The 27,221-nt window shown below is 37.3% G+C and overlaps 1 protein-coding gene across 2 annotated transcripts; it reads right to left on the bottom strand.

The window, feature by feature from the left end:
- Positions 1-1,288: 1,288 nt before the first annotated feature.
- Positions 1,289-25,366, bottom strand: enpep (glutamyl aminopeptidase). Of its 2 annotated transcripts, none has more exons than XM_062439995.1 (20): positions 24,555-25,366; positions 21,794-21,935; positions 20,693-20,827; positions 20,353-20,473; positions 16,378-16,532; positions 14,524-14,637; positions 14,297-14,431; positions 14,074-14,139; positions 13,836-13,901; positions 13,585-13,745; positions 12,898-12,980; positions 12,399-12,535; positions 10,914-10,969; positions 10,673-10,823; positions 8,938-9,011; positions 8,649-8,747; positions 7,974-8,150; positions 7,351-7,491; positions 5,273-5,354; positions 1,289-1,929 (listed from the first exon to the last, which is right to left on the bottom strand). In XM_062439995.1, exons 1-20 carry the CDS (start codon positions 25,175-25,177, stop codon positions 1,780-1,782), a joined length of 2,868 nt encoding a protein of 955 aa, XP_062295979.1. In that variant the 5' UTR covers positions 25,178-25,366; the 3' UTR covers positions 1,289-1,779. The 2 variants fall into 2 exon arrangements, with proteins under 2 accessions (XP_062295979.1, XP_062295980.1); XM_062439996.1 differs by having other exon boundaries at positions 7,974-8,147.
- Between the last annotated feature and the right edge of the window lie 1,855 nt (positions 25,367-27,221).

The following is a 27,221-nucleotide window of genomic DNA, read 5'->3' as shown; positions in this document are numbered from 1 at the left end:
ACATATTCACCCAGAACTTGCATCTTACTTAACATGGACAAAGGCAAGGTAACCGCAATAAACTTCTTAACAATAGTAATAAACACATTCTGCAAGACAGCACAGTTAATCACATATTAATTCTTTACTTTTAGAACAAGACTTTTAAAATGATTTATAAGTAAGTTTAGGTCTGGGATTGATTATTAGGTCTGAGTTAAAAATGGCTGAAACTCCATCTCCTTGGCCAGTGTCTCGAGGGATGTGAGTATTAATATGACTGGGAGGAGTGGATTCATTTACACTGACATATTCATCCTGACGCAGCCAAGTTTCAATAAGACAGAATAAGTCAATATGATAATCTGATTAGGTCATTGATTAATACACCTTTAGAGGAGAGAGATCTAGTGTTTAAGAGTCCACATTTAACTCTCTTATTTTGTTGATTTTTGTGAATAACTCCTCTTCTATTTACAGCTGATGTAATTGGTTTAGGTGTTTGGGGGACAGACACAGTCTCTATATGTAATTGGGTGGGTAACTGCTCTAGTGGAAGTGCAGAGAAGTGTGTAAGACTGCAGCTCTGTCTCCTAGTCTGTAGAGTCAGTAAGAAATGAGTTGTGAAAGCGCAGAGAGAAGAAATAAACTCTGTTCAGTGTTGTACACACATATACATACATATATAGGTATATATACATAAGTATATGTCTATAAAAAAAAGTGTTTCGCCACTTGTAAATTAGTTTTCTAAAATGTAAATTTGTTTCAATATAAGACGATCTTTGAATGATAATATAATAATAATCAAATTATTTTTCAACTGTGACTGTGATTGGCTCCCAGCTAGCTGTGATGTCACAAATCACAATATGGCGAACTCAGAGAAAGTTCCTTCAGTACATGAATGTGAAAAACAAAGTGCACATAAATCATTCTAAACAGAGAAGAGAACAGTAAGCAATACACATCTGAGTGAAGGAGGACTTTCATTTATATTATAGAAGCATATGTTGTGTTGTAGTTTGAGTTTACATCAACCAGATTATCAGTATATTGTAGGGATTGTTCCTCAGTGTAAATACTGTCCAGAGGTTCTCCAGATGTTGGGGGAGTGTAGGCAGAGTGTTTATAACACACTGATGGGAAAACACACCGTGCTGCTGTCAAACTACAGGCCAGTGAGTCCTACATTAGGTTTTACTTCTAATGAGGCAAAACTAAAATAAAAAGACAACACAAAGTCATTTTTAATAAAAATGTATTTATTCAATTTCCAACAAGTTTACAATCCTACATTTCCATTTTGTTGAGACATTGTTTACAATGAAAAATAAAAATACAGGGCTCTCATTTTGTGATCATGTCACCTCCAAAGTACATAATGCAGCTTCACCCACATGCAGTCCACAGCTATTTCATTCAATAAAAAAAAAGAGTGTATCACACAAACATTTGCATTTGTGACAAAACAAATAATTCAGATTTCCTTTATAAGTTAAACTTTTACAAAAATATATTGAAGAAATAGAAATAAAATGTATAAAGTACATGGAGTAGTAGGGGCTGAATAATATATAAATATATCCTTGTGGTCATCAGCATGAGTGCAGAAATGAACAGAAAATGATTGTTAGTAGAGCGAGAGAAAAGAGCATCAACGTCATCATTTGTTTTGTTTTTGATTTGTTTTGATTGTTTTTCTCTTTTCCAATAATGAGTCAGATCAGCAGCTCCCTCATTTGGCCCTTAAAAAGAATACAAACTGGGAGTATCTACAGAGGCTTTTATATGCTCATACTACTCAGCAACATTGCTGTTCAGCCACCCGCTGATCTCATTCTCATTGCTCTTGATCCATGCAATATTGTTCTTCACCGTCTCCAGCGCCTGTTTCCTGGGCATCTCTCCAGCACCAGCATTCGGAGTCAGACTGAAGAAATTCTCCATCTATAAGAATCAGCAGGTAGAAATATGTTACAAGAAGCCTGAACATGAACTGTCAACCTCTACCCGCAATATACTTTAAAACATGTTGTCCCCTTTTCAGCCATTAGAGGGTGTAAGAAATGTTACCAACAGTGGGTTTTCAAATAAAAGTATAACTATCAGTGCCATTTTCACCAATTAGTTAGACAGTTTCTGGCTTTTCATTTTGAAATATGATATGATATATTAGTTCAGTTAACTTCTGGTTTTTGTCATGTCATAAGTGTAGGAGAATGAAGCTGAGTTCTTTCATAAATATGATATTAGATTCTAACAGTGTCTATGTTTGGATGCAGGAGCACAAAGTGTCTGAAATGGTCCAATGTCACAGGAAATGAGAAAATCTATATGTATCTTGACTTATCTAACCAAGGTTAACTTTTATTGTGTTCCAGAACACATGGATTGTGACATTATGCACTCTGCTTCAAAATGTGTATATTATAGTTACACATATTATTGCATTTGATTTATTTAATATCAACCCGTGTACTAGGGATAATGCTTTCTTAACCCTTACATACTGTTCATATTCTACACCCTCACAGTATGTTCTGGGTCAATTTTGACCCGGTCTAAGAATCCCCTCATAAAAAGTGTTTATACCACATTTTGAAGCAAAGATGTGTTTAGAAAGCATCAATAGTGGATCTGACTGATCAATAAATGTGATTAAACCTTGATTCATGTTTCAGAGAGCAGAGAGAGTGTATTTTTTTAGCTTTTACACCAAAAACAGTATCACACAATATCATGTCCTATTTTACCTAAGACATGAAAATATAACATAGCAATAATGATGGAAATGTATTTTATAACTTTATGGAAGTGTGGAGTTTATTGTATAACCATTAGAGCCATCAGTCTTCACTGCTACATCATAAAAAGAAATCCTCATAACTACTATCTTATTAAAACTATTAACTATTCATTTCACTAAAACACATGTCAATAGATACAGAGATAATTTGACCCAGAACAGCTTCAATGGACACAAATAAGCACTTATATAAAAGTATAACATTAAATATATTTTCATTTTTGTACATTTTGGGCCACTTTAGGAAAAGTCATCAAATTTCAGAGTAAAAGACATTTGGGGTGTTTATACAGCTGTCTGCATGTCTTAATTGGTCAAATTTGACCTAAACAGTGTGTAAGGGTTAATAGATTTAAATTATTGATTTGATTCTGTATTTTATTTGGTCAATTGATATGACAATCTCCATGTGTTTCTCACTGTTTCATGATTTATTGATGGCATTGGTGGCAGAAATGAGTGAGTCTATGTATAGTCTGCAAATATTCTATAGGAACAATATTGAAATTTTAGACAAACTCTTCTCAGCTTCAACATTACTGAACAGCTCTTTAAAGCTAAATCATCTCTTTATAACTCAAACTCTCATCACTTGTTGTCTGATCTTAATATAAACTAGTGACTGCAACTTAGTTATTTTATGGTGCTGAGGTTCACTCGCTCTCAACACTGTGTGGTCAGTGTCCTAAAGGTTCATTCCAGTTCATTTCAATCGGATATGTTTCCTGTAAATGTGGCAGTTGTGACTCTTTGCTCTCTGCAGCTGTTTTCATGTTTAATGATGGTTATCAGGACAACCTCCGGCAGCCTCACACTGCTTTTGAAATAAACATGATTTTTTTTTTTTTTACATGAATTGCTTCAAAAGTTTGTTTATGAGTCTGAATAAAAGTAAACACAGGAACTAGCCGCCTGTAGCAGCATTATGGCTAACTGCATAAAACAGCCACCCACATATTCATCTGCTCTGCTTGCTTACATGTATGAAGCTGACTGGCACTGACTTCAAAGACAAGAACTATGTGCAATGATGGATTATGAGGAAAACTGGGAGTTATTTCATTTTGAATGACCAAGTGTGTGTATTTGAGCCAGAGTACACAGAGAGGAAATAAAACAGCTGGAAGAAGAAAAACAATGGATGGAGACAGACATGCAGCAGAACTGTAAGGACACTGACTGCTGGTGTTCCTGCAGTCACTGCTCTCCTGAAGAGAGAAGAGGAAACGTTTTACTGCAGTGAGACCTGCTGTTGCCAGACTCAGTAGTCCCAGCTGTATAAGTACTACTACACCTAGACTTAAAGTGTTCATTAGCATCGTGTTGAAGCCATTCATGTAAAAATCCTGTTTATTTTTTTAAAGCAATGGGAGGCTGGCGGAGGTTACCCCGACAACCATCATTATATGTGAGGCACTGTTCGCTCGAGTCTCAATCTGAATCTCTGGAATGTCAGTAGGACACATATATAGAGGCACAGCTGCCACTTTTATGGGATAATACTCACAGCTGATACCTGCACTATATTCATCTGATGTGCCTGGACTGACCTGATCTGGAGACATCCTTAGAGTCCCTTTAGTGCCAGCGTGAAGGTCTCTACTACTTCTTTATATCTTTATATCTTTTGTTAACTACTTAACTACATGATGTCATACCTGCACACATACCTGCACAGTATTCCTGTTAGCCATCTTCAAGCCCACGTGTCTCACTGAGTGCAAATGTTGGTCCTTACCACTGACAGTGGCATAACAAGTTTGTAATTTTTAACTGCACATGAGACTGTTCTTCTAAAAATATTTTAGTAATTTGTTAAAACTACTTATTTTATTCTATTTTAGCGTAATCTTAGTTTATTTAGTGCTCTAATTTATTAGCTTATCATTTTACAGTCTTGTTTTACACTGAATTACTAATTGGTGGATTTGTGAAACGTAATTTTGTGTTTATGTGGAGATCAAAATGACAAATAAAGGAATCTGAATCTGAATGTGTTTACAGCCCACTTTATTTGTTCTCCTTTTTTGTCATTATCTGTTAGTTTTGTTATTTTCTCATTTATTTGGGTGGGTGGTCCTTGGAATTTTTGTAACAATCAGAAGTGGACTTTAAATTACAAAAGGTTGAGAAGCCTCATCTAGAGTCAACCTGCAGACTTAGGTCTATATTGTAGTTTATTTAACAGTTAAATATTGGCAAAGGGATGAGTGGAAGAGACTTTTATCCCATTCATACATTCATAAAGTAGACTGGGAGTCTTAAACGCATTACAAACATCTTCCTCCTTTCTAGTGTCCCTCAATCTTATGGCCCCCTACAGGTGACCTGTGCTAAAAACACATGTGCCAAGGTTTCAAAATGTGAAAATTGTCCATAGAAACTCTTCATTTCTCTACTGTGTACTGTGTACTATGGCTAACCTAACTCATAATAGTTAACAAATTCAACTGAAACTCTTTTCCAAGAAAGATCAGTCCTAACCTTCCACAGCTGGAGCTCTGTGTTGTAGGTGGTTGAGATTCGAGTCAGCAGGCGACCGAGGTTCCTGTCATTGATGGTGTACCTGTTGAAAAGAAAATACATTACCATGGTCAGTGAAATACAACAACAGCATCACTATCATCTTTCTGAAGGTGTCATTGCCAGTCAAACCCAGCATATTCTGCACTGTGAGAAGATACAAATGGTATATATATATTTATATATATATATATATGTTTTGTTCCTTTACAATAAATTGAGAGCAGCTCTTCACACTACAACATGCTCTGGGTGTCATTTATAACCACTGGGTGTGAAAGAGGCTTACACCACTAACAACCCAGAAAACATATAAAACACATTATGCAGACAGGGGAAATTGGCTCTGATGGTGAGGTGGTGAATTGCAGCCAGATTGTGTAATAACCTCTCACACATTTAATTTCACTTCACCAGTTAATTATAAATCCACATTATCAGAAACATTCAAGCCAGCAGTGTTATCTATACTTGTGCTTGTGGTGAGCCAAAACTATTCCATAATCATCTTTTAATTTGAAAAGTCATAAGCCAAACTCCAAATCTTAAATCAGAGTCTGGTCAGTATTTCATCAGCGTTATCTCACCGGAGTGCAGAGGAGAGGCTCAGCTGAGGAGCGAGCAGCTGCTCAAATGAACAATGTCATGAACAATTTATGCATATATGGATCTTTAAGTAAATATAAATGAATACAGTGTTTATTGTATTGTAGATATTGACTTAAAAACAGGAAGTGGCTCACTGCAGGGTGAAGAACTAAACAGAGTTGTCTGACTTTATGATCCACATGTTTGTTCAGGGTTACACGTATCTTTTATGAAACCTTCTGAAACATGGGGTACTAAAACATTAAACCACCACTCATGGCTGTCCCTGACTCTTGACACTGATTGGCCAGGTGTCTAAAGACAGAGAGACTAATTGGTACAGCAGAAAAAACACATGTACATCAATATTCATGAATACTTTGACTTTCATGAATATTTGCATTTGTTTTGTTTTGTTTCTGTATGTAAGGGTTAGGCATCCTTGGGTCTGTGAAAGGCACTATATAAATAAAACTATAATCATTATAATTATAATAATTATTATTGAATCTTTATAAATCGGATTACTTTTTGGTGCATGCCATTTTCAGATTTGTGCACATGTACACTTTCTGTCTATGGGCCTCTGGTCTTTATAAGGTCTCTGTGTAAAGCAGCAGCTACAGAATAACATGAAGTTAGAGCTTCCTGCTTCACCATTGAACCTTTCAAGGATTTTATCTTTATCCATCTCTACTGAACAACACTGTTTATGAAGCATGCTGCTCGGCCTTTTGTCCTTATCGACAGTAACTTCAAACAGATGTTACAGCAGTTGTCATTTTATCTCCTAAACAGCTTTAATCTAACTGTTACTGTTTAACCCAACATATTGTGTCCAGAAGGTTATGCACTATACACACCCTACAATGTTCATATGGCACTTGTTAGCTTGCTGCCAAAGTCTAAAGGAGGAACTGTAAAGTTATTTTAAGGCTTGCAATAAAAGGGTAAAGGTAAAGGATTCAAATGTGATATTCAGCAGTTACATCAGGTACATTACTTCACTACAGTACAGTGCAGTACTCCATTCCTTTGACATGTTGGGTGTCATCTGGTTTGCCAAGTGAGAAAGAACATGCCCATTGCTTCCTACTGAAGAGGTCAAATATATAGTATATGTACATAGTTTTAAGACTCTGTACATTTCTAAAACAGCTGATCACTGTCATTTTTAAAGTGGAAGCAAACTATGTTTCAACCACCCTCATGATGGATTTCTACTTGTTTGATATTGTAGGTAATTGGAAGAAAAGCCTCTAGAAATCAAAAGGCAAGTTTATTCTGGTAGCATACTCAATTCAACTAAAACCTAAAGTAGTTTCTCATGTAATATTTATTTCACATTTATCATATAGCAGTAAGACAATAGATAGAGGCTGGCCACTTAACACATAACTATGAGATATAACCACTGATAACTGTCAGCTCAAAGACCTTGATGCACTCACCTGTTGACCAAGTAGTCCCAGTTGAGTGTGGTCCAGTCCCAGGCCATACTCTGGCCCAGTGGGTTGAGGGATACATATCTCACCACGGTGAACAGGTCCTGACTCCTCACCACTCCCTCATCTTTAGTTGCCTCTAGTAGCCTGTTGGACAGAATATTTACTCTCTCAACATCTCAACTCCTCTTAATGATTTTTATCCTTCACGAAATAAGATTCTTTTTTTTAAATTCAAGTTAATCTGTGACTCTGGTTTGATTTGATGTCTGGTTCTGGCTGAGATTGAAAGCGTATTTCCCAAAATATGAGACTGTTCCTTTAAGAGTGAAGAGTCCAAAAGTGTCTTCTAAGTAGCAACATAGTAGCAGTCTGTCCAACACTGAGCCTAAACTAAGAAGACATTCATTAGTAGACCTCTCCCTACAGGAAGTCTGGGTAACTAAGCTAAGTGAAGCCCAATAATACCCAGATGTGTGTCTGAGGTGTGGTTAATGGGCAAAGACGCACATTGTAGCAGTACACCACAAAAACCACATGTGGGATCTCATCACAACCAAAATGATGTAATAAAAAATATGTTTGGTTATTATCTTAACCATTCTGTAAAGATAAGGTGTTTGGATTACCTGTGCAGAAGTCCCACATTCTCCACAGATGCCAGTCCATACAGCAGCTTGTCCTTCTCTTGAGCCAGAGAGGTGGTTTTGTACCTGTCGAACATTACGTTCCACTTTGCCTCGGTGCCTGAGTTCTTCATGCCGTATCGATACACCAGCAGCCTTAGATTCACTGCTACGTCGCTGCTACGTTGCAAACGATAAAGACATTTTAATGTGAAGCTACTGGTTACATTACGTGTACAGTTCCTGGACCTACTCTAAGCACTGTTTCATAATAAAAAGACAATACAACCAGACCTTCATGGTTCACAGCACTATCTTCAAATGTCTCTGACTGATTCTTCTTTGTTGAAACATCATTTCTAAAACCAACTAATCTAACATCCCCACAATAAAACCTTCATGAAGGTTTCTTGTACATTTTTTAAATTTGACTTCATGTAATGAACATGTCGTTTGGGAGGATTATTTATGAAATTAGAAATTAGATACCTTTAACAGTAACCGTATGTATGAAATTAAATAAGAAATGAAGTATGTGATGAATAAGGATTCATGTATTTTTATAAGCTAATATTTATCACTTTAAAGCTCACTTCACATTATAAACCTGCACAATGGTTTTATATACTGGTTCAAAGAATTCATTGTTTAGACTGAGTTGAGTTTTATGTTGTGTACCTTCCACTGAGCCACTGGTCAAAAATGCGAGAGGCTTCAGTCAGAGTGTCTTGATCTCCCATCTGACAAGCAATGCCGAGCACAGTCTCCCTCAGTAACCTGACAAAGCAAAACAAACAATAGTCACATGACAGAATCAGTTTGTACATGGGTTAACATAAAAGACTGCAGAGGACTGTGTTTGAGTCAAATTGTTCGAATTGTAGACAAAGGAAAGATTTGATGTGTTTTCTTAAATATGAAAATGTGATGAATAGGTGACAATAAGTTGTGTTAGTCCCTGCTGTACCTCTGTGTCTGTCCTCCAACATCATTCCATCCAAGCTGAGTTGAAATTGCTTTAACGTGGTCACGGAACAGTTTCTAGAGACACAAAAAGCAACATTCTTAATAATGAAAACAGTTTGTATTCTCCAATGACACAGTCTACAGTGTGCTATATGCATTTACAGTTCATGTGCTTTTGGATCAACATTTTTCTGACAGTTTCTTGTTTCTTAACCCTGGAGGCAGATGTTACTACCGTATATAACAGATGAAGCAAGTCTGTGGTTAGTGATACTGGATTTGTTCAAAATCACCAAGCTAGTTCACATATCTACATATTGTTATGGGTCATAAATGATGTTGGATATAAAGGAATACATACCGAAAAAATAGTCCTTATTCAGAATATTCAATACATTTTATTTCAGTAATACTATAAATTATAATATTTCCACAAGGTGGAGGTACAACACTGGGTTGTCAACTTGTCACTTGTCCTTCTCCACAGGAACAACATGTACATCAATATTCATGAAGACTTTTGTATTGATCGTTTATGGTTCATTGTGGGAGCGTAAGAGGTTTCATCCACATGCACACATTTTCAAGTTGACCGATTTATAAAGGGAATGTATACATTGATTCATGCACACTGTTGGTGCATGTCATTTTCAGCATTTGTGCACACATACACTGGTGGTATGGATCATAAACACTGTTTTATGAATCAAGTTCCTGGTTAGAAGCATTTAAACAATTACCAGAAAACATACAGAGATGACTTACTTCTATTTATCCAACTATGTACTAGCTCTTATCAAGATCACTGATACATTTAGTGTGTTTTATTATTATTACTGTAGTTTGTGTTGCTATTATTAAAATAAATATCCTACCCCACCTAATATCCAACACCAGTGCCTCCTGTAGTACAATGTGTGACTTTGGACAACACACTACATCATTAAATCATTGACTTGTTATAGATGTATTTATGGTCTAAAGATAGACTGTGTCATATGCTGTTCAGATTGAATCCATTTGAAGATCATTTATGCTTTGGGGATAAATTGATGACACCAAAAAAACCCCGACATTTGGTTTTGTTGACTTTGCTGACATGATTGGTTGACAATCGTTGGGAAAATACAAATGTCTTATTCATTTTATGTTCCTATAACCAGTAATACTAATGTCTTATATTCATTGATTGTACTTTTATATTAGAATGTGTATTAGAATGGTTAGCGTGACTATTTTTATGACTATAGTAAATGATTAAAAGTGTATGGATTATACTTTGCATTCCACAAGTGTGGAGCAGAGGCCACGAAGCTAAAGGGTTAAAGAAGCAGTAGATTTCCAAGCCTGTGTTTGTGAACTGTTTTAACTAAGAGAATGTGAAGGTTGCGGAGAGAAAGAACGGGGAGGGTTCCAGAGAGGAAACAGCCCAGCACCTGGTGCCCTGATAACATTGTTTACAAGAATGATTTGTTACTTGTGTTAAGTATAAAACCGGCTCGTCAGGACTGCCCTGGTGAGCATTTCTATTTTGCCCATCGTTTAATGGTTGTGTATTTTTGATTTGCTCCTTCTTGCAAGAATTAAAAAGTAACTTGACTTTTAAACTTGGTCTTTTCTTCAGTCTTGTATTCAATTTTTCTATCAACAATTCTAATACATTTGCAACAAACTGGGTTTTTTTTCTATTTGAAATGTGATACATCAGCACATAGAAGAATGAACAGCTCTCTCACCTGAAACTTTGGGTAGAGATTATCATTGTTTGACAGCATGTCCCGAACATAGGAGATAGAAGAGGCCACACGGTCCCACACTATGTATTCAGTCTCATCTGTTAGATACTTGGTGAGGTTGAAGGCATTACCGTAATCAATGATATTTGCCCTGAACAGTGACATGAAACAGCATTTAAAGTCAGTGTATATGATTTTTGATGTGAATGTTTGTACAGTGCCGTTTTGATTGAAATGTTACCTCGAGAGAGCAAAAACATCATCAATGTAGCTCGTACGATCAGCTGCATCAAACTCCTGTTCAAAAAGAAAAGGATGTCAAACTGCAGATGAACACAACAGTCAGTTCTCTGAAGATTGGCCCTATCTATCTATCTATCTATCTATCTATCTATCTATCTATCTATCTATCTATCTATCTATCTATCTATCTATCTATCTATCTATCTATCTATCTATCTATCTATCTACCTACCTACCTATCTATCTATCTATCCATCCATCCATCCATCCATCCATCCATCCATCTATCTATCTATCTATATCTATCTATCTATCTACCTACCTACCTATCTATCTATCTATCTATCTATCTATCTATCTATCTATATATCTATCTATCTATATATCTACCTATCTATATATCTATATATATATATATATATATATATATATATATATATATATATATATATCTACCTATCTATCTATATATCTATCTATCTTTATATATATATCTACCTATCTATCTATATATCTATCTATCTTTATATATATATCTACCTATCTATATATATATCTATCTATCTTTATATCTATCTACAGTGCTATGACATTAGTATTGTAGGTAGAAGACTAAGCTACAGCGCTTTGGACTTATTGTACATAATGTGTACATCTGGCAGTTTTGAATCTGAGATTTGTTAAATGTAGGTAGACAGTACTTAATGATCAATTATTCAATTAAAGCAAAGTTTTCAAATTTTAAAAATTCTAATTTAAAAAGCGATACTTCAAGAGTAATCATAACCTAAAAAAAAAGTCATGATAAAAAGTCATAACTTGAGAAAAAAATATGAAAATATATTATATACAATAACAACATGTATTTTATGCTTCTTTTTTTTCAAACTAAATTTATGACCTTTTTTAATTACTTCAGTCTTAAAACAACTTTTTTCTCAAAATACAATAAATCCAATAATCCAATAAAGTTGGAATAAAATATTTTTGACCTCTTTCCATGTGATTTATTCTTAATAGATAAAGTGTATATATTCTCAAAATGGTATTGATCAATCTCATTATACCTGGTCAAAGGTGATTACTGATGTGTATAAATAGAAAATAAAAAGAGGAATGTGTCTGACAACTAAATTATTCCTACTTTATGGGCGACCGTGTACATCAATTTAACTCTGAAAATACATCATACTCCTGTTATGTGATTTGGTCATCTAAAAAAGTCTTGCTCAGCATTTGTTTGTACTAAAAGACCTTCTAAGAATTACACTTTATTGTTTCTGAAAGCTTTGCGAGTAAAAAGCCAAGATTTCATTGATGTAATCTGTGCAAAAGATAGACAGACTCCAAATGATACAAAATATTGTCATAAAGAGTGTGATTTGCCACATTCTGAAAGAAATGATAAAGCAAAATATGAAATGATATCCATTTTTCTATCATCACATGATATACATTATATGGTCATATCACACAGCCTTACCGTGTGGTTGCTTTGAAGCTGTTGGCTGATAATGTTCCACATGGAGTCATCATGGTTGACTCTGTAGAATCCAACGTGATCATTGTTGACCTTCAGCAGGCCGTCCACAGCAGGCGAGTAGCCACTGATAACATGCTCTGAAAAACAGCACAGATCAGTGTGAGTGACAGAGAAAATCTATTTGTTTGTACTATCACATTTAAAGTGTCTGACCTGGAAAATAATAAAATAAAAATGTAAAAATAACAGGAAAATAAAGTGTTGAATAATACAATTATACATTAACAATTTTATTCTCACTTCTTTATATACTTCTTCATTTCAACTACTTCATTCAACTTCATTCTTACTTCTATAATCTTTCATTACATCACTATGATGATGAGAGAAAGATGATAAATAATAATAGCTGGTTTAACAGCAGAGTGTTGAGTACATATTTTTGATTATTTTGAATGTTTTGAAGATGACTACACACTTCTGAAGTTGAGAATACTACCTGTGCTGCTCTTGTCAAACATAGTCACAGCATCCTTGTCACTCTTCACAGAGTGCCATGTGACTGGAATGGTCCACTTGTAGCTGTAACAAAAACACATTGATGTTGTTAATGCACTATTAAATATAAGTATAAACAATCCAACTGAAAATCTTTTTCACTTATTTAAACATCAGTATAAAAATTATTATCAAGATACTTCTAAGTGCAAAGTGCTGTTAAATGTCAGAGAGCTGCAGAGGTGTATTAAGTTGGTTCAGAGTACAAACTCTGTTCTCCATCTGATTGGCCTAAATATCATAGTTATATCATCATATTCATATCTCTAACTGGCAATTCCCTCATGTGATCAATCATGTCACTTGAGAGTTGCTCTTTAAAATTACTTCTACATTTTGCTGTTAGTAGGATTGAGTGACTTAATAAATGAGTCTCATTGCTCACACTCAGATAATCTTTTATTCTCAGTTGGTTCTTGGTTTGATAAGGGCCCTAATAACATATTTGTAATTATTAGATCAAATTAATGAGCAACTACCTCTAATGCTGCTGTGTATTCGGCAGTTATTGGGTTTTATAGATTGTTTGACTAAGCCAAACTATGGAAATACCATCTTTATCCACTTCAACCAGCTCTGAGAATTTATCCAGTAAAATAAGAGTTTTAATATTCTTTGTATCCCTGACCCAAGAGGTGTAGGAGGTTGGGTGGCATCAGCGTTGGGATCCAGGAGGAAACGCTTTTGGATGAGTTTGGCATTCGTGTCTGAGACAGATAGGTCTAGCACAGGATAACCCATCTGTTTGGTCCATGTGTCCATTACCTGCTCAACAGGCAACCCACTCACCTGAGCAGAGAGAGGAGAACATGAACACAACAGTTCATCTAATCAATAAAATGGTTTTCTGGCTTTGAAAGGATGTAAGCTGAAACATACCTCGGCCATAGATGCCCAGAAGTTGGCTGTTTTGGCATTCTGAAAGTAGTAGTCTTTTAAATATTTCTGTTGGAAAAAGAAAGACAGGCTTTTATTAATTAGTTGCTGGAAACATTGAAGCTTTATTGATAGAACATTGAGGAACATGATTCACTTTCTGACCCAAAATCCTAAAACAATTCATACTTCACTTAGATCGCTTACTATGTTGGATAAGAGAGGACTGACTCTGACTTACTCTACAGCCATCTCTGAACATGTCTTTACCCATCCAGCTCTCCAGCATTCTGAGGATAGACGCTCCCTGGAAAATGTAGAAGTATGTTTATTGTTTTTCTGCTGCATGATACTTGATACATTTGGTCTGTTTTATGTGGGTAATGAAATGTATATGTTATTGTCTCCATGGAAGCAAAAATGTAGCATGTATTCATTAGCAATGATACAATTGGTGGTCATACCTTGCTATATGATATGGCATCAAACACGGAGGTGATCTCTGCTGGGGTCGACACATTCACAATGATCGGGTGAGAGGAGAGCAGAGCGTCATCCACCATGACAGGAAGCACATCACTAATGATCATGATGTCTCGCTGTACACCGAAGAGGCAATACAGAGTTTCAGAATAGTCCTCAAAGTGACACGTCTTCATTGTGATAGTGTAATGCAGATTTGGGAACTCACCATGCCCCAACTGGGCTCAGCTTTCTCCACACCAATGTACTCAAAGAAACTGGCAAAACCCTCATTAAGCCAGAGGTCATCCCACCAATCCATAGTCACAATGTTCCCAAACCACTGTGAAGAGACATTTACTATGAGTTTCTAGGACCCAAACAAAGGAAAAGGAGTACACAGACAAGTTGTAAAGGACTAGCAACTACATTCATGTGATGATTGATGAATTTCATTGATGGCAACTTCATAGCACTCAAACATGAGACGAGAAATTATATAAATGAATTAGTGAATGAAAACAGCATTTTGGGGGGAAAAAGGAGTGAGCGAAAGCAGTAGAGTGGTGAGTATGACATAACTGTAGTCGTACTGATGGAATTAATGCTGTGGAAATGGACATTCAGTTACAATCATTATGTGATCTACTACAGTAAAATACTGAAATTAATCATTACCACAACTAGACAATAAACTTGGGGCCTGCATCAGGGCCTTTAAGTTTGAGTCAGGCCCTGACTCAGCAGGGGCCCTCTTTGGTAATCCTATCTAGCATACTATACATGCATACAATATTTCATTCATCCTATAAAAGTTAATGTTCAGTTGTTGTGAGAAGCTTGCAGTTGTTCATACATCATATTCAATGATGCCTCATTCCCGTAACTTTGAAAAGTTCATAAAACTTTATTGACTGCCTCAAGGTCTCTTATCTCCCATCACAATAAAACAGCTGATATCCTGCAGAGAAATGTTCCCAGATTCTGGATCATGCATCATTAAAGCTTGAATAATAGCACAGAGGGGATTTACAATAGTGAACTCTGTACTCTTTCTGTTAACATTTAATTGTCTATAACACGTCATTCCATCCCTGTGTGAAATAAAGATAAGCATCATACCATTGCCAAAAAAAACCCAGTAAGCTATCCTTATATAAATGGCTGTCCTCCAAATTAAACAACAAGATACATAAAGTTGACACATTCCAGAATGTAACATGAAAGCACTTTCTGATCTGCCACATTTTTAATTGATATACTTTTAGACCCTGGTTATTTTATCTTTATGTTTAATCTATATGTTTTAACATATTAAAATATTTTAACTGTTTTAAGCTGCTGCCACCAATATCAGAAACCACAGCTTTCTAACCTGTTTACCTCAGGCTGATCTATCACAGCTGGCCTGTGCTGTTAAGTCTTGTTTCCCAGTAGAACCTCCTGTGTACAAGTCTACTTTCTTGCTCTGACATTACTATACCAAAGACAATGACTCCTTTCACTGGCCACAGCTGTTTCTATTTCCACAGCGACTTCCGCTGGACCCTATAAGTCATGCCTCCACTCACCTCAACATCTGGTTACAACAGCTGCCTGACTTTGAAAATCTTAGATTATCCTTCCTGTACTAGCTCAAAGATGAAGAATGGATGCTTGACTCTTGATCATCATGGGCTCCACTGTTGCCACCACTACCGCCCTATATATAACTTGTCTTTACTCTAATCCCAATGCCATGGTCGTTTTTACTGTTCATGTTTTCACTACCCCTAGTGATCCTAAATGTGACTGTTTACCACAGTTTACGCAGTTTTCATCTTCATTGTTTGAAGATCTTCATTGTTTGAAGATGAAAACTGGCCCAGGCAATCACTTTATCTGAGCTGGATCCTTCAGTTACTACTACAGTACTGATTATCAGGTGTCTCTGTATGCTGATGACAATGTAATGTATGTTTGCTACTGACTGTTGACTGCCCCTTCTTCAGATCTTCATCTCTTACTTATTACTAACATATATACAGCATATTTATGAAGCTCATTTGATATACATAAAACTTTTTTGTGGGTTGTGTGGTACCTGGTGAACCAGCTCGTGGGCGATAACACTGGCCACTCGCTGCTTGTTGTAAGAGGATGACTGGTTCTCATCGTATAGCAGGTTGGTCTCCCTGTAGGTGATGAGGCCCCAGTTTTCCATTGCACCAGTACCAAAGTCAGGGATGGCTATCTTATCTGGATCAAAACATAACAGAGAGTGCTTTTAAGTAACAGCTTATCATATGTTTTATTGCATGACTTTACTCATTTAGACCGGGAGATAGTGACGAACTGTTAGATTGTATCATACAGAATACTGACCATGAAAGGAATATTTATGGTTCCTTGAAAATGTGTTAAATATATAACAAAACCAGGGACTGCACACCCTTCATTAATGAAACTCTGTTGTTTTATTTTTTCAATATTAGGTATGTCTACCTCTGTCTCTGTTGATTTATTCTCCTGGGCATGGAGACCAGTCTTGCTCAAATCTTCCTAACAGATTATTATATTCAGCTGCTCTTTGCTGGACTGATTGTGTTCCACTACCTTCCTCTTTAAAATAGACTAAAGGTGTTCTATTGGATTCAGGTCAGGGGAAATACTTGGCCAGGTCATAGTTTTAACTTTTTTCTTCTCTAAAAACTCTTATGTGATTTATGCAATGTGTTGGGAAAATTCCTCTCTTTTCAACCATCGTGAGACTGGGATCATCATTTCATTCTAGTATTTGGGTATTTGAACTTGCATTCACAGTGTTCACATCTATAAATGTCATCTCCACTACAGCAGCTTCATATCAGCACCATCCCACCTCCATGTTTCAAAATCAGCACTATGCAGTCACTGTTGTAGTCCTGGCCAAACCCACTCCAAATATGATTTTCGTATTCTTTGGTAAAGTTTAATCTTGCAGTTTTGTGCCATTTTGTGAGTGATGGTTTACTTCTTGAACATTGTCCATAGATGCTGCGTTCATGCATTATCTTTCACACCATCTGAGCTTCACACTGTCACTGAAACACCAAATTTCCACAGATAATCCTTGTGAGAAATCAGGACCACTTGCCTGCCAAGGATGTCAATACAAGGATGCGTAAATAGTGAATTGTGCATGCTGCCACTTTTCAACGACGGCCACTGCACCTTCTTTATTGGCAGGATAGGTCCTCCTGTACCTTACCTCTTAACCACTGCTGCAACTGTGTTATGGTCTCTGTTCAGCAGTCTATTGACAGCTATGAAGTCTCTCAATCTGATTTCTTCATTGTTCAGGCAGTCATGTGGAAATGTTGGGTCTCTTTAAATTAAATTAAAGAGCACAGTCTAGACCTGCTCTATGTGTAAAGTGCCTTGAAAATACTTTTGCTGTGATTTGGGGCGTTCACATGTTCTTCAAATTGGTTCAAATTAGTCACAGGTGTACTCTATTTTGTTGCACTGAGCTTGTACATTGAGGCCTGTATTTTTATTATAATCTTTTTAACCTGTTGGTTTTTAATTATAAATAAGATCAAATACTCCACACCCTAAATTCACCCTAACATACTTCAATTTTTGTAAGATGATACAATTTATTCTAATTAGAAGGAATTCGAAAATTTACAAGACAGATAACCACAATTTTTACGTAGCACTTTAGTGTATGTTTATCTGTTTGGGAGGTTGTTCTGGGAAAGACACGATGAGCACTTACATGACACTGCTGTAGCAGTCTCAGCAACTTGATACGTTAGGCTGTCTGCTTCCTCACAGATTTCATGTAAGTAAGCAGGGATTGAATAACTTCCCTATTAACTCTAATGACCTTGTAGATAACTCTACTGTTCATTCTAATCTCTCTCCATAGAATCTAATTGTCCCAGTTGCAACACTGTCCATGTATGGATTTATTTGGAAGGATAAATTAGCTTTTTTTTTTTTTTGCGCGCGCAGGTGGTCGAGTGGTTGGAGCGCATGCCGCGTACGCAGTGAACCCTGGTTCGAGTCCCGGCCAGAGAGCCTGTGCTGCATGTCACCCCCCCCCCCCCCCCCCCCCCCCCCCCCCCCTCTCCCATTATTTCCTGTCTGGCAACTATCAAATAAAGGAGTCAATGCCTGAAAAAAATCAATTTTACTGTAAGCTCTCTACTTTATAGATCTACTTTTATTTTTAAAATAAAAAAAAATCTATGTTCCCCAAGGATTCCAGAATGTATTTCCTTTTAAATAAATTTTGTTGTGTACCCGTGTCTCTAATTTATTGTGAATTTGCTCACTGTTTCCCCCAATTTTAACTTGTTTAATATCTATTTTGGTCCACATACAGGTACATGTGATTCATTACATATAGATATAAGATTTCAGTCCCTGCACATTACAAGACGAGAGTGAAATCTGAAACTGTTGTCAGCAAATTAAAGGGTCAGTGTTACTGATCTGGGACATGAGGCTGAACTGGCATGAGCAAGTGGCTCTGCTCCTTATGTAGACAACCTGACACAATCTGTTAGTAACCTGTTACCTCACCAGTCAATCAGCCTCCTATATGTATCTAAATCTTCTTCCCCGGAGTTGTCTGTGCTTTCTCGTCTCACAAGTAATCTGGGCCTGTAGACGTCCGGATGACAGATTCCAGTCCTGGACCTTCTAGCTTCAATGTTTATTTTCTATGTGCTTCTCTCTCTCTCCTATTCCTCCTCTCTCTCCTCTCTACCCCAACCGGTCGAGGCAGATGTTCTCCCACTTTGAGCCTGGTTCTGAGGTTTCTTCCTGTTAAAAGGGAGTTTTTTCTTGCCATTGTCGCTAAGTGCTGCTCATGTGGGAATGTTGGGTCTCTTTAAAATTAAAACCTGAAGAGTTCAGTTTAGACCTCCTCTATGTGTAAAGTGCCTTGAGATAACTTTGTTGAGATTTGGCGCTATACAAATAAACATTGATTGATTGAAATGCAGATACACCTGGCATAAAGCCTGTGTACACGCTTGTTTTGTAACAATGATTAAACACCAAGTATTCTGTATTTCTATTATAACTCTTTGAGTAGTAGCTACATGTTGAACACACACAACACACACAGTGATAAGGACCATCAGCCAGAGACAAGCATGTGTGTTGTTTTTCAAAAGGTAATTGACTCAATGAAACTCTGCCAGTTACACTGAAAAACATCCATCTAGACGTGTTAATCTACAACAGCAGGAATGCACTGGTTTATATTTTAACTGTGCAGCAGTGATACAGTGATTTAAACTGTGTTTAATACATGTGAATGATCAACTTCTGTCAACTTTTGGAGGGATTTGTTGATATGTCAATCTCAAATATTGATATATACAAATATATATCCAAATATATATTAGGATACCTATATTGTTGTTGCTATCATTTTTAGTTTTTGTGCAGCTGATACACATTTTTATATACGAAAATGTACAAATTTGGACCTGTATAATAAATTTGCATCGAAACATGTTGTTGTATTCATCCTATTCTATAAAAGTTCTCCTGGACCATAAAACAGTGATTGTAAATGTATTTCTTCACAGAAGGATTAATCAAACATTTATTAATGACTGATGACGGTGTAAAGAGTAATTATGAGTAATAATATGAACAGTATGTCAGGGTTAAGTGTTACTGTAAATACCATTAGACAGCTGAGTCCAAGGATGAGTGATACTGTTTCTGGGGTAGTATTCTGATCTGTGGCTGTGTTGGCAGTTGCACCTTGAGGCAACAGTGTGGAAATCCTGGGAGTGTATTTGAGAACATACATACTCTAGCAGGAACTTTTAGAATGGTTCTTCTAAGTGTGATCCCAAAAACAAAGTAGGTCTCACCGTGATCACAAAGGTGGAACAAATAAAAAAGATCAATTATATGTACTGTAACCAGAAAGGATTAATATAGTATAGTAATAGTATAGCAGTATGTAAATCACAGAGTTTGGTGAGGGATTCAATCACTTCCCTGATAAACATAGAGTGATAAGATGTCGATAAAGATTACTGAAGAGTTTGTCTGAACATACCCAGTTTGGTGATGGAGTATGTCATGTTGAAGTACTCCTCAAAGTAGTCAAAGATGACCTTGGTCGTGTTAGCTGCATACTCTGCTGTTTTATTTTGACTTGGCTGGGTGTAGATTCTCAACTACAAAGACAAAGGAAGTCAATTCAAAAGTGTGTGTGTGTGTGTGTGTGTGTGTGTGTGTGTGTGTGTGTGTGTGTGTGTATGTGTGTGTGTGTGTGTGTGTGTGTGTGTGTGTGTGTGTTCGTCTGACAGTATAAATCTTACGTCTATTTTAAATCTTTTCAACAGTTCTCATTGTAAAGTTATAGTATTGCTAGTTACACATGATGGTAAACTCACAGGAACTCCTCGGGCGGATGTTCTTTCCACAAAGCTGAACTGGTGCACAGCAAAACATACCAAATAGGTACTCATTGGAACCGACTTCTCGAAGGAGGTCCTCATTTTATTGCCAACTAGTTGTTGAGGTGTTCCCTAGAGAGAGGAAAAGGATAATGGGTTAATGTGGATGTCACTCTGTCTGTAGAGTTGGGTGGATCCCCTGGCCCAAAAACAGAGGCACAAGATTGATTCCTCTGCTTTTAGTATTCAGAGCGTTCACTCCAACCCAGTTCCCCTCTCTTTGTTTTGCTTTTTTCCTTCAACCATGGGAAAGTTTGAGAAATTATGCTTTTTCCACTTACAGCAACTATACTGAGTCCAATAGGATTATAAACAGTTTTATTGGCAAAATATCAGTACATATAAGGAATTCATAGCAGTAATTGTGATAGCTGTGAAACAAAAAAAAACACTTCTATTGTAAATGTAGTATAGGGGCAAAAAAATGAAAAATTCAGAAACCAGAATAAACTTAATAAAAATAGGATTTAAAAGGGCAGAAAACTGAACTAAAAACACACAGTTATTGAGCTCTGATAGATCTTTTTTTTTTTAAGTAGCAATAATGACAACTGCCACTGCTGTAGGTAGCTATCTGATTTACACAAACTCACTGGAAACTTGGTTGGAAACTCTTTATCTAACTGACTTTTTAATATTTCCACCTGATTAATAGAAGCCTGTCAAATGGCCTTAAATGTAGGCTCCGCATGATTGTATAATTCTAAAAGACTTTGGCTAAAGCTACATGTCTCGGGGCAAAAGTGAGAAAACTCACCAGCTGATCCATGTAGAAGAAAGGAGATAACCTATGTAGTGTCTTGTATGTCAGTGTAGTGTTAGCTGTTAGCTATTGTAATAAATAGTGTAATAAATAGCCTAATATGTAATTCAAATGTTAACATAACAATATTTGAAAAACATGTTTGGTCAAGCAACACATAGGTTAGATTTATGCTTTATTGTTTGTCCTTTCAAACAGTACCCTTCACTTTTACAAGAGAAAGTATTTGGGAGAAAAAGGAGTGGATGAACTTGTGTTTCTGACTTGATTCCTACCTCAACAGGCATGTTAGACAGAGCGCCGTAAAGATCATCATGGGTGATGGAGACTTTGTAAGTAGCCTTCTTGTTGGGTTCATCGAAGCAGGGAAATGACTTGCGGGCATCTGTTGGCTCATGATCAGTCGCAGCAATCTTTCTGGTGATTAAATAAAAGACAGATTATTGCAGATAGAGTATGAAACCAGAAACTTCATTTTAAAAACGTACAAAAGAAAATCGTATCAGTTTGCCATCACAGTTAGGTCTCCTGACTGAGCCTTTTCCCAGAGGAACGTCTTACCTACTTTAAATTAAAGCATCTTTGAGTCAGGTTCCAAACTCTGTGGAGCCAGTGGACTCAACCACGGCAGCTTCATGGAAAAGTCCATTCTCACTTTATGTGCGCTGGACACTTCAAGCTTCCACATCACAATTGTAAATTACATTCTGGGCCATACATTTTAGAGATGTCACAATCATGCTTGCATTAAAGTAATATTTAAGATCAACTCTGAGAAATATTCCTCTTTCAGTAGATACATAGGAGAGAGGAGGAGAGGAGAAAACAACATCCGAGTGAAGGTACAAGAAAAACACATTTTTGAGTCGGGGGAGACTTTAAGTTTTAATGTCCGCAAGATGATGCCAAAAACTTCTCAACCCACTCCTGCAAAGTAATCTCTGCTGACCGTTCCCATGCTGAGTGTATATGAGGTTATGTATTTAGCCAATGAATGTTTGAATACGTACATAGAGCCCAGCACAGCAGGACAGAAGTGGATTGTGTCTCTGGAGTGGTTTGAGAGGTTTCTAAGTATGTTGTGATCATTTATTTCTTGCAGTTTAAACATGTGTCACCATTGGAATCCATTGTAATTGACAGGACACAGCTGCTCTCAGTGAAGGCGCACACAACAAGTACAGAGCAGATGAGTGTTTGTTACTCCTACTTAATTCTGGACAGTGCATCACTTTAAACAATAGGCTATAACTTATTAACTCAAAGGAAGTGAGCAAAGATTTAATGAAACAGGACCAGAAGCTATTTGTTCTTGATGAAAGTAGAATTTTATAGTTTGACAAAACAGTCCCAACACTAACTCTTCCTGGAGCTTCCAAATGTTTCACACTTCATCAGTAGATGATTCTTGTTCAGTTGTCATGGATCAGGATTGTTTTCTCGAAAAGGCCAAGAACAAATTCTCATGACTTTTATATTATGATAATGAAAAACTGTGCTGCTGTTTTTTCAATCTTCAGAGCTGCATCCTGTCATTTACATGATCAGACTATATTCCCTCAGTTTAATAATAAAATAAAGAATTTCACCTGTCTTTCAAGCATTTTCATAGATGGAAAAAAAAAATAGCGTAGAGAAATGATCCTTCTCTGCCAGCGATAGTCATGGCAGTTTTCAGGTTGTCCCTATGTATGTACTGTACACTATGTCCATCCCGCCCATTCTTGTTAGCGTGATATCTCAAGATTAAGGGGTTAAGGGGGGGCAACAACACATTATGTGCATTAGGGAATGGCCATACCTGTGCTGTGGGAATGTAGGCCAGAGGAAACATAGGGCCTAATATGGTGGAAAACCATTGAGGGAACATAAGGCTGTGGGAACATAGGGCCTTATTTTTATAGGAGGAACATTTCTTAGAAATGAGGGAACATAGGACTATAGAAAACATAGGCATGACCTCCAGTAAACCACAGTAGGCTATTTGCATTGTTTGTTACTTACATTAAAGCTGGATATGACTGTGATATGTGGAGGTAAAAGCAGGTGTGTGTTGGGGTACACACTTTATACAAACTGTTTTAATTGAGGCATACTGAACCCTGAATGGTGGCTGGTATTTTAATGTCCCCACCAGCTGATCCACGATTGTGACTGTCAGGTGACAATCACGGGATACCTTTCACTAATCATTTACACCTGTATAAGATGAAATTCATACTTAGGATATAAGGAAAATGATAAACAAAATCAAAACACATTCAATTATTTGTAAAAGTGCATTGTCATTTTTTTTTTTTTAAATTGTTCTTGAATGTGGTTTTCATAGGACAATCTCTCTCAGCGATGTACAGTCAAGCATAGTTTGATCCCCCAAAACATTATTTCAAATGCTGGTGAAGATGCCAATAAATCTGATGGCTGAATTTTGGGACAAAAAACTGAATCTGAAATCATATCATTATTTCATGACGTAGCCAGAAGATGCTAAGTGATTATCCAATCAATATATATTCACCCAGTGCATCAGTAGATTGCTCTAGAAATAAAATATTATTTTAGTTGAGCAGAAACAACAGTTTGACAAAAAAAAAAAATCTCGACTCAAGCTTCTCCAGAGCTTTCAACCACATCTCTGCAACTTGCAGGTAGACAGTAAAAGAAACTTTTTGTCAAATTAGAGTCATTTTTGTTTTCTTTCTGTTTGTTATTTTCTCCCTTTTAAGTTTAGATTGTCTACACTAGTTACATTATTGTAATGTATATGAATATGATTATGTCTTCATCCACTGTGTGTGTTTATATACTAATTATAGATCGACAGATACATTCATGAACAATTAAATATATCCTTTGTTTCAAAACCAATTCATTTTCATATGCTGCTTAGAGTGAGTTCAAATATTCTGAGGTGTAATAAAGTCTTAGACTAAAGCTGTGTTCTGTCTACATACCACTTTGCTTTCTTTTAATAACAAGCATATGAGTTATTTGCATGTTGGTTATGACAGATTCAAATCCCATTAAACAACTTACTTGGTGACTCCACCCTCAGTGTAGATGACCCTGTAGAATCCCACCACAGAGCCATTGAGCCACCCCTGGAAATCCAGACTAAGAATGTACACCTCTTCTGGGCTGGTGACAGGCAGCACCTCTGTGGCCTCCACCACCACATACTCCTGAGGTTTGTACTCAAAGCAGCTTTTTACAGATAGCTCCTGTCCCCCTTGGCTCTTCAGCCTGGGCATGGCACTGACAAACGTCTCCCTGATGTGGAGCCACAGATGGCGAGTGGGCTTGGTGACCTTAAGATGGATGTCCACAGTGCCCGTGTAGGTGTCATCGACCAGATCCGGCTCCAGGTGCAGGTCATAGTGGGTCGGGATCACGTAGTTGGGCAGACGGAAATTCTTCCAGTCCCCGCTGGAGTCAGAGGAAGGCTTACAGGGGCCTCTGCCAGATGGAGGGGGCTGTGTAGGCTCTGCTGTGGGAGCTGTAGTAGGGGAGGTAGGGGTGGTGGTGTCAGACCCAGAGAGGCCCACCCCAAGGCCCACTGCCAAAGAGCACACCACCACCGTCACACAGATGATGATTACATGTTTGCCGCGGATGCAGTAGCGCTTCTGCTGCTTCTCATAGTCCATGCTGTCAACCATGGCGACTTCTATGTCTACACACTTCTCTGGACTAAATTATGGCTGTCTCCAGGTAAAAGCCTCTAATGTTGACCTGAAGTCAGAGCTGCAGGCTTTGGCTCCTGCAGTATTTAGATTAGCTGTGCGAGCTGATCCAAAGCTTGCCTCTGTGGGGCTGAGGGGTGGAGAGAAGAAAGAGGAGGAGGTGAGGAGTGAGAATCTGTCAGACAGTGGAGAGAATCTCACATTGAGCGAGAGATTTATTCTGTCCTAAATGCTGCTAACACGCCTCCTCCTGTTAAACATCTACAATCTGCCTGTCAATCAACAGCTCAACTTTATGCGTTGTGTTGCAAAAATACAAAGTACATAAAACATTGAAATAAGTGCAACACTGTGTGCGCACATGTGTGTGTGTATTTGGTTTGAGTCTCTGTCACGGCCATTTGAATTTGAAACAAAGTCAGTTGGATCCTGTGGAATCTGTCCTGCTGACAGTAGATACACAGGGGGAAAGGTCTATTGTTTGGACATGACTTTGCCTGCTATTGCATTTGCTCTTTGGTCAACATAACAGTGATTGCAACAGAGTTGTGTGAAGAAAAAATAAAACAATGGTTGTACTGTGTTGCGCCACAGTAGCTGGATTAACTATTCAGAAATATTCTTTTTTCCTTCCTGTTCCAGTAGCAGAGGGATGATGATGTTGGTCATCTACTCAGGTGGTCGATTGTTTGTCCAACACATCAGTCCAGAGCAAGATAATTCAACACCTATTGGCAAGATTACCATGAAACTTGTTGTGGATATTTGTGATCCACAGAGGAGGATCCCAGACTTTGCTGACCCACTGAACTTTGACAAAAATATAAAATATAAAATATAAAATTTTAATGAGGACAGTAAACTGTCCTCATTAAAACAAGCAGGAACTACCACAGACGCTGAAGCTAATGCAGAAATACGTTGAAGTGCAGTTCCATTGACAGCCACTAAATGTTAGCTCCAAAGACTCCCTGGTAGTAATTGACTCCCATTCATAAAAGGGTAAACTTCTCTCTAGAAATACTGTGTGAAAAATGATTTATGGTCACTGTAGTCTCAATCTCTAAATTCAGGCCCTCTTATAAGTGTGCTGGTTATCATTTTGGAAGTTATTGCTCCATTAATAAGATTTGCAGACTAAAGGCGTACTCACACTAGGCAATCGTACCGTGCCCAAGCACGTTTGCCCCCTAAAATCCGGATTATTTGGCTAGTGTGAGTGCAAGTGTACCGTGCTTGAGTACGGTACACTTCCCTGGCCCAGTATGCTTGGAAGAGGTGTGCTTAGGCACGGTACACTTGGTCACGCATGCGCACTAGGGATTCATATTTTTCCCGAAAATAAAACATTTTAAATCCCTGGAAAAGAAGCCAATTTTCCAGGGAATCCTGGGAAATCGACGATTTTTAAAAGGCAACACTAGCTGAGCCCTGGTCATTTCAAGCAACACTCAATGCAACGCGGATACATTATGTATGTATGGGTTCCCAATCCAACCATTTTTTGTGTATTATTTTATCATTAATAAGGCAAAAGAACTCAATTTATGTCCATCGACATTATAATGAATAGGCTAAAGGCTTAATATTAGTTTGCATCCAGCGTGCTGCGTGGACTTCATTACATCTGCTGCACCGCTGCTACCACAATTATGAAATGCTAAGTTTATTGTCTGTGACTGTGACCTTCATAAAAGTAATATTTTACTAATCATTATATAAACTAACGAAATTCATTAAAGTCATTTGGCGACTTCTAAGTCATTAAACTCAGTCTTACTTTTACTGGAGTAAAGAGTTGAATCAGGACGTCTGCTTTTACTAGAGTCTTTTTATACAAGTATGTAGTACTGCATACTACACAGGCATGACTCAGAAGAACAAGCTGGCACTTTTTAATCATAGTGTGTTGTGTTAATTGATCGGCTGTGTTGTGTTTTACCGGCGCACAGCACGCCAACACACACCTGTGCATGTTTTATGAGAGTAAACTGTCTATATGTTTTTTGCGCAATGTGTG

The sequence above is a fragment of the Scomber scombrus genome, chromosome 19, assembly GCF_963691925.1.
Source record: "Scomber scombrus chromosome 19, fScoSco1.1, whole genome shotgun sequence".
Classification (NCBI taxonomy): Eukaryota; Metazoa; Chordata; class Actinopteri; order Scombriformes; family Scombridae; genus Scomber; species Scomber scombrus.
The sequence above is the reverse complement of the archived record's forward strand: the minus strand, read 5'-3'. Positions and strand labels throughout refer to the sequence as shown.